General features: G+C 43.8%; 1 protein-coding gene across 2 annotated transcripts; it reads left to right on the top strand.

The window, feature by feature from the left end:
- The first annotated feature begins 8,185 nt into the window (after positions 1-8,185).
- LOC121532330 (uromodulin-like) lies at positions 8,186-11,811 on the top strand. Of its 2 annotated transcripts, none has more exons than XM_045205173.1 (9): positions 8,186-8,377; positions 8,476-8,551; positions 8,645-8,752; positions 8,856-9,064; positions 9,282-9,439; positions 10,338-10,580; positions 10,828-11,002; positions 11,147-11,252; positions 11,676-11,811. In XM_045205173.1, exons 1-9 carry the CDS (start codon positions 8,354-8,356, stop codon positions 11,792-11,794), a joined length of 1,218 nt encoding a protein of 405 aa, XP_045061108.1. In that variant the 5' UTR covers positions 8,186-8,353; the 3' UTR covers positions 11,795-11,811. The 2 variants fall into 2 exon arrangements, with proteins under 2 accessions (XP_045061108.1, XP_045061109.1); XM_045205174.1 differs by having other exon boundaries at positions 8,187-8,377; positions 8,500-8,551.
- Positions 11,812-12,558: the final 747 nt, after the last annotated feature.

Here is a 12,558-nt window from a genome sequence, read left to right as displayed (position 1 = left end):
ATTTTAATAACGATACAGGTCACTTAAGTAATGAAAATAACTAATACAATCATTTAAAATCGGAAGACTCAAACTCTGTATTATTCAATTGTATATAGCTGCTTGCTACAGCCCCCCCTCAGCCCACAGTTGTGCGCTGGACACCATATGTGAATTGCTTGCCCCCCATCTATCCTCAGAGTTCGTACTGCTTGGTGACCTAAACTGGGATATGCTTAACACCCCGGCCGCCCTACAATCTAAACTAGATGCCCTCAATCTCACACAAATCATCAAGGAACCTACCAGGTACAACACTAAATCCGTAAACATGGGCACCCTCATAGATATCATCCTGACAAATTTACCCTCTAAATACACCTCCGCTGTCTTCAACCAGGATCTCAGCGATCACTGCCTTATTGCCTGCGTCCGTAATGGGTCCGCGGTCAAACGACCACCCCTCATCACTGTCAAACGCTCCCTAAAACACTTTAGCGAGCAGACCTTTCTAATTGACCTGGCCCGGGTATCCTGGATGGATATTGACCTCATTCCATCAGTAGAGGATGCCTGGATGTTCTTCAAAAGTGCTTTCCTCTCCATCTTAAATAAGCATGCCCCATTCAAAAAATGCAGAACTAAGAACAGATATAGCCCCTGGTTCACCCCAGACTTGACTGTCCTTGACCAGCACAAAAATATCCTGTGGCGTACTGCATTAGTATCGAACAGCCCCCACAATATGCAACTTTTTAAGTCAGGAACCAATATACACAAGCAGTTAGGAAAGCAAAGGCTTGCTTTTTCAAACAGAAATTTGCATCCTGTAGCACTAACTCCAAAAAGTTTTGGGACACTGTAAAGTCCATGGAGAATAAGAGCACCTCCTCCCAGCTACCCACTGCACTGAGGCTAGGAAACACTGTCACCACCGATAAATCTACGATAATCGAGAATTTCAATAAGCATTTTGCTACGGCTGGCCATGCTTTCCACCTGGCTACCCCTACCCCGGCCACCAGCTCTGCACCCTCCACTGCAACTTGCCCATGCCCCCCCCGCTTCTCCTTCACCCAAATTCAAATAGCTGATGTCCTGAAAGAGCTGCAAAATCTGGACCCCTACAAATCAGCTGGGCTAGACAATCTGGACCCTTTCTTTCTAAAATTAGTCGCCGAAATTGCCGCAATCCCTATTACTAGCCTGTTCAACCCCTCTTTCGTATCGTCTGAGATCCCCAGAGATTGTGTTAAGTTGCGTCAATTCAAATCTGGTATTAGGAACAAAAGAGGTCAATACACGTTTTCTAAAATAGACTAGTATTTTAATTAATGCAAACCACTTCAATGGTAAATACGATGTTCGTATATACGGGTCCACTGAAATACCACGCAGGGCACTCAGAGAACTGATCCATTGTTCTAAGTTCTTCTTCAAATACTCTGACAGAGATAGTTCCCGCTCCCTGCTGGCCAATCAGAGTAGAGACTGAGCGTGGTTTAGACTTACTCAGCCAATCGTTGGTGCACAGGCTGGTCCCAGTCCCTTGGCGCTTCACTGTTGCACACTGTTGCCAGGCATAAGTTGTTATCATCACAACCTGTAGAGTCAGCACCTTTTTGCAGTACACGTCCTTGAGCGCGGTTTAACAAAGAGGCAGTGTGTATGTGTCTGTGAGAAATACAAGTCTGTCTCACCCTACTCCCTAACATTCCTCACATGAATCACAGCTTGTTATGTTAAACAATTTATATCAGTACAGTACAAACCTATTATGTTTAATCATTAATGCATTCTTTCTAAGCTAGGCATCACATCTAGATCCCCACAATTGGAAAGCTGCCGTGGTCATCCCCCTCTTCAAAGGGGGTGACACTCTAGATCCAAACTGTTACAGACCTATATCCATCCTGCCCTGACTTTCGAAAGTATTTGAAAGCCAAGTTAACAAACAGATCACCGACCATTTCGAATCCCACCGTACCTTCTCCGCTATGCAATCTGGTTTCCGAGCTGGTCATGGGTGCACCTCAGCCACGCTCAAGGTCCTAAACGATATAATAACCACGATCGATAAAAGACAGTACTGTGCAGCCGTCTTCATCGACCTGGCCAAGGCTTTTGACTCTGTCAATCACCGCATTCTTATTGGCAGACTAAATAGCCTTGGTTTCTCAAATGACTGCCTCGCCTGGTTCACCAACTACTTCTCAGATAGAGTTCAATGTGTCAAATCAGAGGGCCTGTTGTCTGGACCTCTGGCAGTCTCTATGGGGGTGCCACAGGGTTCAATTATCGGGCCGACTCTATTCTCTGTGTATATCAATGATGTCGCTCTTGCTGCTGGTGACTCTCAGATCCACCTCTACGCAGACGACACCATTTTGTATACATCTGGCCCTTCATTGGACACTGTGTTAACAAACCTCCAAACGAGCTTCAATGCCATACAACACTCCTTCCGTGGCCTCCAACTGCTCTTAAACGCTAGTAAAACTAAATGCATGCTCTTCAATCGAACGCTGCTTGCACCCGCCCGCCCGACTAGAATCACTACTCTCGACGGGTCTGACCTAGAGTATGTGGACAACTACAAATACCTAGGTGTCTGGTTAGACTGTAAACTCAACTTCCAGACTCACATAAAGAATCTCCAATCCAAAGTTAAATCTAGAATCAGCTTCCTATTTCGCAACAAAGCCTCCTTCACTCATGCTGCCAAACATGCCCTCGTAAAACTGACTATCCTACCGATCCTTGACTTCGGCGATGTCATTTACAAAATAGCCTCCAACACTCTATCTACTCAGCAAATTGGATGTAGTCTATCACAGTGCCATCCGTTTTGTCTCCAAAGCCCCATACACTACCCACCACTGTGACCTGTACGCTCTTGTTGGCTGGCCCTCACTACATATTCGTCGCCAAACCCACTGACTCCAGGTCATCTATAAATCACTTCTAGGTAAATCCCTACCTTATCTTAGATCATTGGTCACCATAGCAACACCCACCCCTAGTATGCGTTCCAGCAGGTATATCTCACTGGTCATCCCCAACGCCAACACCTCCTTTGGCCACCATTCCTTCCAGTTCTCTGCTGCAAATGACTGGAATGAACTGCAAAAATCTCTGAAGCTGGAGACACTTATCTCCCTCACTAACTTTAAGCATCAGTTGTCAGAGCAGCTTACCGATCACTGTACCTGTACACAGCCCATCTGTAATTAGCCCACCCAACTACCTCATCCCCACATATTGTTATTTACATTGTTATTTATTTTGCTCATTTGCACCCCAGTATATCTATTTGCACATCATCTTCTGCACATCTATGACTCCAGTGTTAATACTAAATTATAATTATTTTGTACTATGGCCTATTTATTGCCTTACCTCCATAACTTACTACATTTGCACACACTGTATATAGATTTTCTATTGTGTTATTGACTGTACGTTTTGTTTATTCCATATGTAACTGTTGTTGTTGTTGTTGTTGTTTTTATCGCACTGCTTTGCTTTATCTTGGCCAGGTCGCAGTTGTAAATGAGAACTTGTTCTCAACTGGCTTACCTCGTTAAATAAAGGTGAAATAAAAAAATTAAAATAAAAAAATCATGATAACACGCAGACGTTTCCTACATATTCTGCTTTCGTTCAAATGAAGCGCAGTTACTCTTCCTCCAAATAGAACACAATTGAATACACAACGATACAATGTTGCCTGTTGTAGCCAGTGTTCTTAGCGAGCAGGGGTACACTGGTTTGGGTGATGAAAGTGTTCTTGCTAGTTAAATTCACCCTATAACCCGGCGATACCCAAACTAAGAATAGCAGGCTTCGACGCAGAATTATATTTCAAAGCTATCTTTGATTTTGAAAATTGCCATAACCTGTTACGACTGCGCGTGGAACGTTATTGTTCTCGTCGCGACGATAGCTATTGACAATATGTAGCGATTCGTCCTAACACAGGCTTGCTCATGTTGCCATACTTCCCCGCTCACATGACTTCCTTGAAGAGCGGCTAGTCAAGCACGGATCTAGAGATCAGTTTTGAACAGCACGTGCAAATATGGTAGAGCTGTAAAATCTGTGGAATGACGTCTCTACATAAGCAACGCGAACACACGCCGATAAACATTTCTTTTTATTATCTAGCACAATTCAAAAATAGTTTTTCCCACTTTAACATTTGAAATGAGATGCCATTTGTGCGCAATAAACTTTATCACTAGCGAGGTTTCCATCCAATTTGCGTCAGATTTTCATGCGAATATTATTAAAAAATGTTTTGTTGCATTTCCCACCAGAAATGCATTTAAATCAATCGGATTTATTGCGGATAAAAGTCTGTGCGTGATGGTGTAGTGCACATAAAAATTACTTTTGCGGTTAAATTTCCATGTTCCGTATGAAAAATACAAGTTAAATGGGTTTCCATCACATTTTCAACTCTACTGATGGTTTTGTCACAAATCAAATCAAATCAAATCAAATTGTATTGGTCACTGTCACGGTTTCGGCCGAGGCTGCTCCTCCTCCTGGTTCGGGCAGGCTTCGGCGGTCGTCGTCCCCGGAGTACTAGCTGCCACCGATCTATGTTTCATGTTCGTTTGGTTTTGTCTGGATGTTGTACACCTGTGTCTTGTTAGTCCTCGTTAGTGTCCTATTTAGTTCTCGTTGTGTGTGCTTGTCGTTGTGTGTGATTGCGCTTCTGTTTCGTGTTGGAGCTACATTTTCCCTCCAGTGTTTTGGAGAGGTTATTTTGCACATGTTTGTGCGCCGTTTGTTTTGTCTACTGTGTGCGCCGTGTATTCGCCTTCGGGCTTATTGTGCTTCTGTCTTTTATTAATATTGCACTAAAGCCTTTGGACTGAGCCTCTGCGTCCTGCGCATGATTCATACACCACACCCACCTTCAGCACGCCTTGACAGTCACATGCGCCGAATACAACAGGTGCAGACATTACAGTGAAATGCTTACTTACAGCCCTTAACCAACAGTGCATTTATTTTAAACAAAAAAAGTAAGAATATAACAACAACAAAAAAAGTGTTGAGAAAAAAAAGAGCAGAAGTAAAATAAAGTGACAGTAGGGAGGCTATATATACAGGGGGGTACCGTTGCAGAGTCAATGTGCGGGGGCACCGGCTAGTTGAGGTAGTTGAGGTAATATGTACATGTGGGTAGAGTTAAAGTGACTATGCATAAATACTTAACAGAGTAGCAGCAGCGTAAAAAGGATGGGGTGGGGGGCAGTGCAAATAGTCCGGGTAGCCATGATTAGCTGTTCAGGAGTCTTATGGCTTGGGGGTAGAAGCTGTTGAGAAGTCTTTTGGACCTAGACTTGGCACTCCGGTACCGCTTGCCGTGCGGTAGCAGAGAGAACAGTCTATGACTAGGGTGGCTGGAGTCTTTGACAATTTTGAGGGCCTTCCTCTGACACCGCCTGGTATAGAGGTCCTGGATGGCAGGAAGCTTTGCCCCAGTGATGTACTGGGCCGTACGCACTACCCTCTGTAGTGCCTTGCGGTCAGAGGCCAAGCAGTTGCCATACCAGGCAGTGATGCAACCAGTCAGGATGCTCTCGATGGTGCAGCTATAGAATTTTTTGAGGATCTGAGGACCCATGCCAAATCTTTTTAGTCTCCTGAGGGGGAATAGGCTTTGTCGTGCCCTCTTCACGACTGTCTTGGTGTGTTTGGACCATGATAGTTCGTTGGTGATGTGGACACCAAGGAACTTGAAGCTCTCAACCTGTTCCACTACAGCCCCGTCGATGAGAATGGGGGCGTGCTCAGTCCTATTTTTTTTCCTGTAGTCCACAATCATCTCCTTTGTCTTGGTCACGTTGAGGGGAGAGGTTGTTGTCCTGGCACCACACGGCCAGATCTCTGACCTCCTCCCTATAGGCTGTCTCATCGTTGTCGGTGATCAGGCCTACCACTGTTGTGTCGTCGGCAAACTTAATGATGGTGTTGGAGTCGTGCCTGGCCATGCAGTCATGGGTGAACAGAGAGTACAGGAGGGGACTGAGCACGCACCCCTGAGGGGCCCCCCGTGTTGAGGATCAGTGTGGCAGATGTGTTGTTACCTACCCTTACCACCTGGGGGCGGCCCGTCAGGAAGTCCAGGATCCAGTTGCAGAGGGAGGTGTTTATTCCCAGGATCCTTAGCTTAGTGATGAGCTTAGAGGGCACTATGGTGTTGAATGCTGAGCTGTAGTCAATGAATAGCATTCTCACGTAGGTGTTCCTCTTGTCCAGGTGGGAAAGGGCAGTGTGGAGTGCGATAGAGATTGCATCATCTGTGGATCTGTTGGGGCGGTATGCAAATTGGAGTGGGTCTAGGGTTTCTGAGATAATGCTGTTGATGTGAGCCATGACCAGCCTTTCAAAGCACTTCATGGCTACAGACGTCAGTGCTACGGGTCGGTAGTCATTTAGGCAGGTTATCTTAGAGTCCTTGGGCACGGTGGTCTGCTTGAAACATGTTGGTATTACAGACTCAGTCAGGGACATGTTGAAAATGTCAGTGAAGACACTTGCCAGTTGGTCAGCACATGCTCGGAGTACACGTCCTGGTAATCCGTCTGGCCCTGCGGCCTTGTGAATGTTGACCTGCTTAAAAGTCTTACTCACATCGGCTACGGAGAGAGCGTGATCACATAGTCATCCGGAACAGCTGGTGCTCTCATGCATGCTTCAGTGTTGCTTGCCTCGAAGCGAGCATAGAAGTGGTTTAGCTCGTCTGGTAGGCTTGTGTCACTGGGCAGCTCGCGGCTGTGCTTCCCTTTGTAGTCTGTAATAGTTTTCAAGCCCTGCCACATCCGACGAGCGTCAGAGCCAGTGTAGTATGATTCAATCTTAGACCTGTATTGACTCTTTGCCTGTTTGATGGTTCGTCGGAGGTCATAGCGGGATTTCTTATAAGCGTCCGGGTTAGAGTCCCGTTCCTTGAAAGCGGCAGCTCTACCCTTTAGCTCAGTGCGGATGTTTCCTGTAATCCATGGCTTCTGGTTGGGGTATGTACGTACGGTCACTGTGGGGACGACATCATCGATGCACTTATTGATGAAGCCAGTGACTGATGTGGTGTACTCCTCAATGCTGTCTGAAGAATCCCGGAACATGATCCAGTCTGTGCTAGCAAAACAGTCCTGTAGCTTAGCATCTGCGTCATCTGACCACTTTTTTAATATTTTACAACTGTTAAATAGCGTTATATGGCAAAAGTGGTCTTGGCACGTGCGCTTTAGACAACAGCTCGCAGATACAGTGCGGGCAGGCTAACTACATTATGAAATTATGGATAAGAGCGATATCCATAATAAGCATCAAGCTCATCACCTTGCACATTCACCACCCTGTGAAGTTCATCATAACTTATTTCATCTGTAGCCTAAAACTGCATGCTTTCCCGAGTCATAGTGGGAGGACCACACATGTCGCGTGACCCCAAATTAACTTCGATATGATGGTTATTATATAAACATTAGCGCATGAAGGCGTTTCATTGGCCATTTCTTGCATAATTACATTTTACAGACACAAAAGATCCCACCATGTCGAACGAACAAATTGCCTTTCGGTATTTATAAAATTGTACCAGCATTTCCTGTTTCCATCAGCTCAGCCCGATCATGACTTTGTTCATGTGTCAGGTAGGTAATTCAGCCACATGAAATGGTTGGATGGAGACTTGGTTAGTGTTGCAGAAATGCGTAGGCCATCTACACGAGTGTGGCCTAGGCTATCGGCTGGTGATGAATATGCCTACAGCCCGCCCCATATAGTTTCAGGAAAGGCAAGATTGCTCAATTTTATCTGAAGAAAGATTATTTAAGCAAGACAAAGGCTAAATAAACTACTTTGTCAATATTTGTATTTAAACTTTTTTTTTTGGGGGGGGTTGTAGCGTAGTAGGCGTAAAGCCTATGCTTATTCAGATTGAGTAGTAAGCCTAGGCCATCTCCATTGGAAGACCATAAAAAGATTCAGACAAACTTTGTGCAAATTGAATGAGCAATTAGGTTACTGATAGGCTGGGAAAGATGGGGTGACTTAATTTCTGTGCTTGGCCAATGAGGTTGCTCGATGGAAGTTGGAGGGAAATTGAGCAGTGTGACTGGAAAGATCCACTAGGGGGTAGGCTTATTCGCTCAGATTATAATTAAACAGGTGTTTTACATACAGGTAATCACCTACGTCTATGGTAATCACAGCTCCAGGCCTTTCGAGCTGTTGAGTATATAAGGCTACGTTTTTTGGTCTTCTTTAGACAGGACTATGTTACTTTGACCTTCCATTAATTTGAGTCAGTAAATAAAAGTAAACTACGTTGAAAACGGATTGCAAATAACCAATGGCTCTCAAATTCAACTTGAAGGTGTGTAGATAATGTTATGCTTATATTGAAACAAAAGGACACGTTTACAAACAACAATGTAGAAAATTAGTGAATGAAATCTGTTAAATGTTATGTAGGTTAATTGCTGTGGAATTTACCAGGTATTTTTGGTCCTCGTGGTCATTTTTTGCTGTGCCTGCGACTGTGTCCTTGGTGAGAAACGTATTTGTCTGACTTCTATAGATTTGACGGTATTTACTCGATAATGTTATGAGTGGCCTCCATTGATTTCATGTTTTCTCTCAGGAATATGCAATGTGACACACTGCACTGACACAACTAAGTGTTTGATATCCCCCGGCAAACGCAACTGCAAATGTGCTGTGGGCTACTATGGAGACCTGTGTGACAAAGGTACTTTTTTTTGGGTGTTTAAAAAAATAAAAATGTGTAGACCAAAATAACTAGAATAGCTATGTTGGAACTTATCTTCTAAATTGTATTTTATTTATTTTAGCTGCAACTATCAATGTCAAGTGTGGCAAAGACTACATTACGATCATGGTGAATGAGGACTTTTTCCAGTACTACAAAGTACCTGTGGAATCTCTGCACTTGAAGAATGAGTCTTGTCGTGCCCAAAAGGAGGTTATGTCTGACGTCCTATACTACATAGTGCGGATATCAAAGGATCGGTACAGTTCCTGTGGCGGTAAACCACTGGAGGTAAGTATGAGTAGTCCCACACTTCATACTATACATTGATAATCCTGTCTCAGCAAAGGCCTACTCTCTAGGCTCAATACACCGATCTGTAGTTGTCACCTCTCATGCACTAATTTGTTCTTGCCCTTGTTATCTCAGCAAGTCCAACTGTATTCATTTCTTATGACGTTGCAAGTTTTGTTTTTTTACTGGCATTGTGCTTTCTCTTTTACAACAGAAAAACATCACTCACATCACATACGCCTTAACTCTCATGTCGGCCCCTCAAGTCTATGGAAATATAATAAGAGACCCAATGATAAAAATTGAGTACACGTGTATCTACCCATACATCCGCACTGTCAGTCTGCCGTACCCCATCATCCCCTTCTCTAGGTAAGGCCCACTCTAAAAGGTGACTTGATCACAACTTTCTGTAGTTTAAAAGGTAGTCTTGGTCTGTTACTGGAGCCACCTAACAAGTAGACTCACTTGAGATGCAATTTTGTGTAACTTTGCCTTAGTGATGTCAGACTAGCAAGAAGAACTCCTGGATAGGCCAAAACTAGAGCCCAGACTTGTTCCTGGAGAGAACCCACAAGCATCAAATAATATCTGTTCCAGCTGGCAGATAGCTGTCGATACTTAGGTAGTGTTAAGGGTAAGCAACATTTGAGATGTATCTTTACTTGGTTATACTGCCTCAGTTCCCTACTTGAAAGCCACTACTGTCTTGTAAACTTTAATGGCTAGTTGCAGGTGGTTGGTTGGAATTTAGAAAATGCTGTTTATTACATTATATTTTGGCTTCTTGAAGTAATCCAACAATGTGTATGCTGCGATCTTGTCGATTTCAAATATTCTCTCTGATCGAGACGGGCGACTCAGAAATCAAGCGTTGTGTTGAATGACACTCGCCTGTCTGGATCAATGGGAGATTATTTGAAATGGACAAGATGGCAGTGTACACGTTGTTGCATTACTTAAATTCAATAAATGTTCCTCAATTAACTGAGCATTTTCTAAATTCCAACGAACCACCGCCTAGCCATGGAAATGTAGAAGACAGCTGTGGCTTTCAAGTGGGGTATTGGGGAAGATTAACCAAGTTAATGTTGGTAGAATGTTTTGCTTACTCTTAACACTACCTAAGTAGCGACGGCTATCCGCCAGCTGGGACAGCTAGTAATGTCAGACTAGCCATTGATTTATTAGCAAGAGTTCTTCCAGTTCAGTTAACGTGGACATGACAAGCGTTTCCCTCACAGTAATCCTGTGCTGTGTTTTGGTTCAGTGAGACGGTGATAAGGATGGGTGAGTTGGATGCCAAGGTGGAGATGGCCCTCTTCACAGATCACACCTACACAGAGGCGTTCCAAAGCTCACCTCTGATCCACCTCCGGGACAGGGTGTATGTGGAGATCAAGGTCGCGGAGCTGGAGGACTTCTTCCACCTGAGGGTTAACGAGTGCTGGGCCACACAGTCCCCCGAACCCAACCAGACAGAGGGCTCCGTTCACACCCTGCTGCGCAATGGGTGAGTGGACCATCAAACATTTATCCCTGGGAACATGTAAGCCTATTATTGCTCTTGAAACATGGCATGAAAAATTAATTTAGCAAGCTGTGAGCAATTCTGTTTTGAGCTGAGCTTAAACAATTTGGCACATCAGACATTTAATAAATGTAGCAGATCCAGTGTTAAGTTTGCTGATGAAGGTCTTGGATTTTCAATCTAATGATCAGGTAAAGATTTATTAAATCTAAGACACTCCCCCTCACAGGTGTGTGAATGACGAGACTGTCACATTTCTCAATACGACAATGGGTGCGAATGGAGAGGCCTCCACCATCCGGTACAGCTTTGACATGTTCCGCTTTGTCGTGGAGCCTCATGACCTGTACCTGCACTGCACAGTGCGCTTGTGCTCCCTGGATGATGAAGAACCCTGCATTCCTGTAAGTTCACTGTCAGGAACAGCTAAAATATTTGATTTCAAATTATTTCCTTTCATGAAGCAAATGCATTTTCTGAATTTGGCATGGCATACCAAGATTTTGTCTTTTCTAAATGATTCATCTCTGCCTTTCATACTACTACAGGAGTGCAAATCTATAACCAAGAGGGCAGCAGTGCGTGGAGACCCAACTCAAGGTCTACTGTCATATGGACCAATCAGGATTGACATACCAGACCGACCCCAGTCTAGTAAGGACTTGTGGTATCTTTTTTGTATTTCATTATCTACTGAAAATTGTAGAAAATATTTATTGTATCCCTTAATTGTATTTTGTTGCTGGGCTCAAATATTGCCCTTGCTCAGTCTACTTAAAAATAAAATAGACCAGAGGGTGTACTACAAAGCTGAATCAATGAGTTAGCCAGTTTGATAAACAACCAGATGACCACATTTTCTGGTTCATTTAAGAATACTATACTTGGGTATATGTTTTGGGTTGAGTCAACTAGATCGTTCCCATTCAAAGTTTAATATTTAAAAAAAAGTGTGAATATTTAGGCACGTTAGCTAACTAATTTATCCTGCTTTGTAGTGTACTCCTCTGGGCTCATGTTGAGGCTAGGGGCAGGGTGGTATGTGCAGGGTTTTCCACAGTCTTGACTTTGTTCCAGATCTGCTGCTGATGATGGTTCCTGTGGCTGGCATCTGGGTCCTGGGCCTCTTCCTCCTCGCCCTAATCACCATCGCCAAGGCAGGAAACCGACGACTGTCACAGCTAGCAAACCGCTGACAATAATTTGAATAAAATTTAAAAAGAAAGTATTTAATTTCTATGACTATTAAATGAGTCCCTCTCTGCAGAAATTGTGCTTTTCACATTTTATAAACGTCTTTACCACAGAGGTCTGAACATTCAGCCCTGTAGTTCAAGAATGTGGCTGTGGGTTAAAAACCAGTTCAAACATGAGTTACTGGTTTAAATCATGAATGGGTCTCTCATCAAACACGGCAACTCTTATTCTAGTGTCACTCGATTTGATCAAATAGTACAGTGTACTTGTAGTGATTCTTAGTTCTCAGCAGATGGCAATAGGAGCCATCTGTTGCTGCGTCAGATGGTCTATAGTTCATCCCCAGGGGAGGGGAGTTTCTTTTCCAGAGAAATTGCTTTGTCTAATAGACTCCCCCACAGTATGTAGGCAACATTGCTTTCCTCCCGTATTCTCTAGCAGAAAGTCTGTTCCCTTGTTTTCTCAGAAGGCAGTGAGGTTATTGGACTATCAATGTAATCCAGTGCAGCCTGCAAGAGATGCTGTGGTTGAACTCAAATCTAACAGACTTTCAGGATACTTGGAAATTTAAGACAATTGCGTTTTTATTTGTGTTATCCTCCACATTTACGTTTTCAGCACAGTGTGGATACATCTTACCACAGAACATGACGCTTGTTCAAACTAAAATACTTTTCTCTCGCTACTCTTCTCACTCACAGGCCTACTTCATCGTGCAGAAAAGCTATTTGACTGTAGAGGGGGAGTAGGTAACACACTGTAA

Source organism: Coregonus clupeaformis, chromosome 19 (assembly GCF_020615455.1).
Source record: "Coregonus clupeaformis isolate EN_2021a chromosome 19, ASM2061545v1, whole genome shotgun sequence".
Classification (NCBI taxonomy): Eukaryota; Metazoa; Chordata; class Actinopteri; order Salmoniformes; family Salmonidae; genus Coregonus; species Coregonus clupeaformis.
The sequence above is the reverse complement of the archived record's forward strand: the minus strand, read 5'-3'. Positions and strand labels throughout refer to the sequence as shown.

Bases quoted from the DNA above. Each gene is read 5' to 3' on its own strand.
- LOC121532330 (XM_045205173.1), top strand. From the start codon at position 8,354: ATGGCTCTCAAATTCAACTTGAAG. The intron at 9,440-10,337 runs GTAAGGCCCACT...GTTTTGGTTCAG, and splicing joins CCCATCATCCCCTTCTCTAG to TGAGACGGTGATAAGGATGG. The intron at 11,253-11,675 runs GTAAGGACTTGT...ACTTTGTTCCAG, and splicing joins ACCAGACCGACCCCAGTCTA to ATCTGCTGCTGATGATGGTT.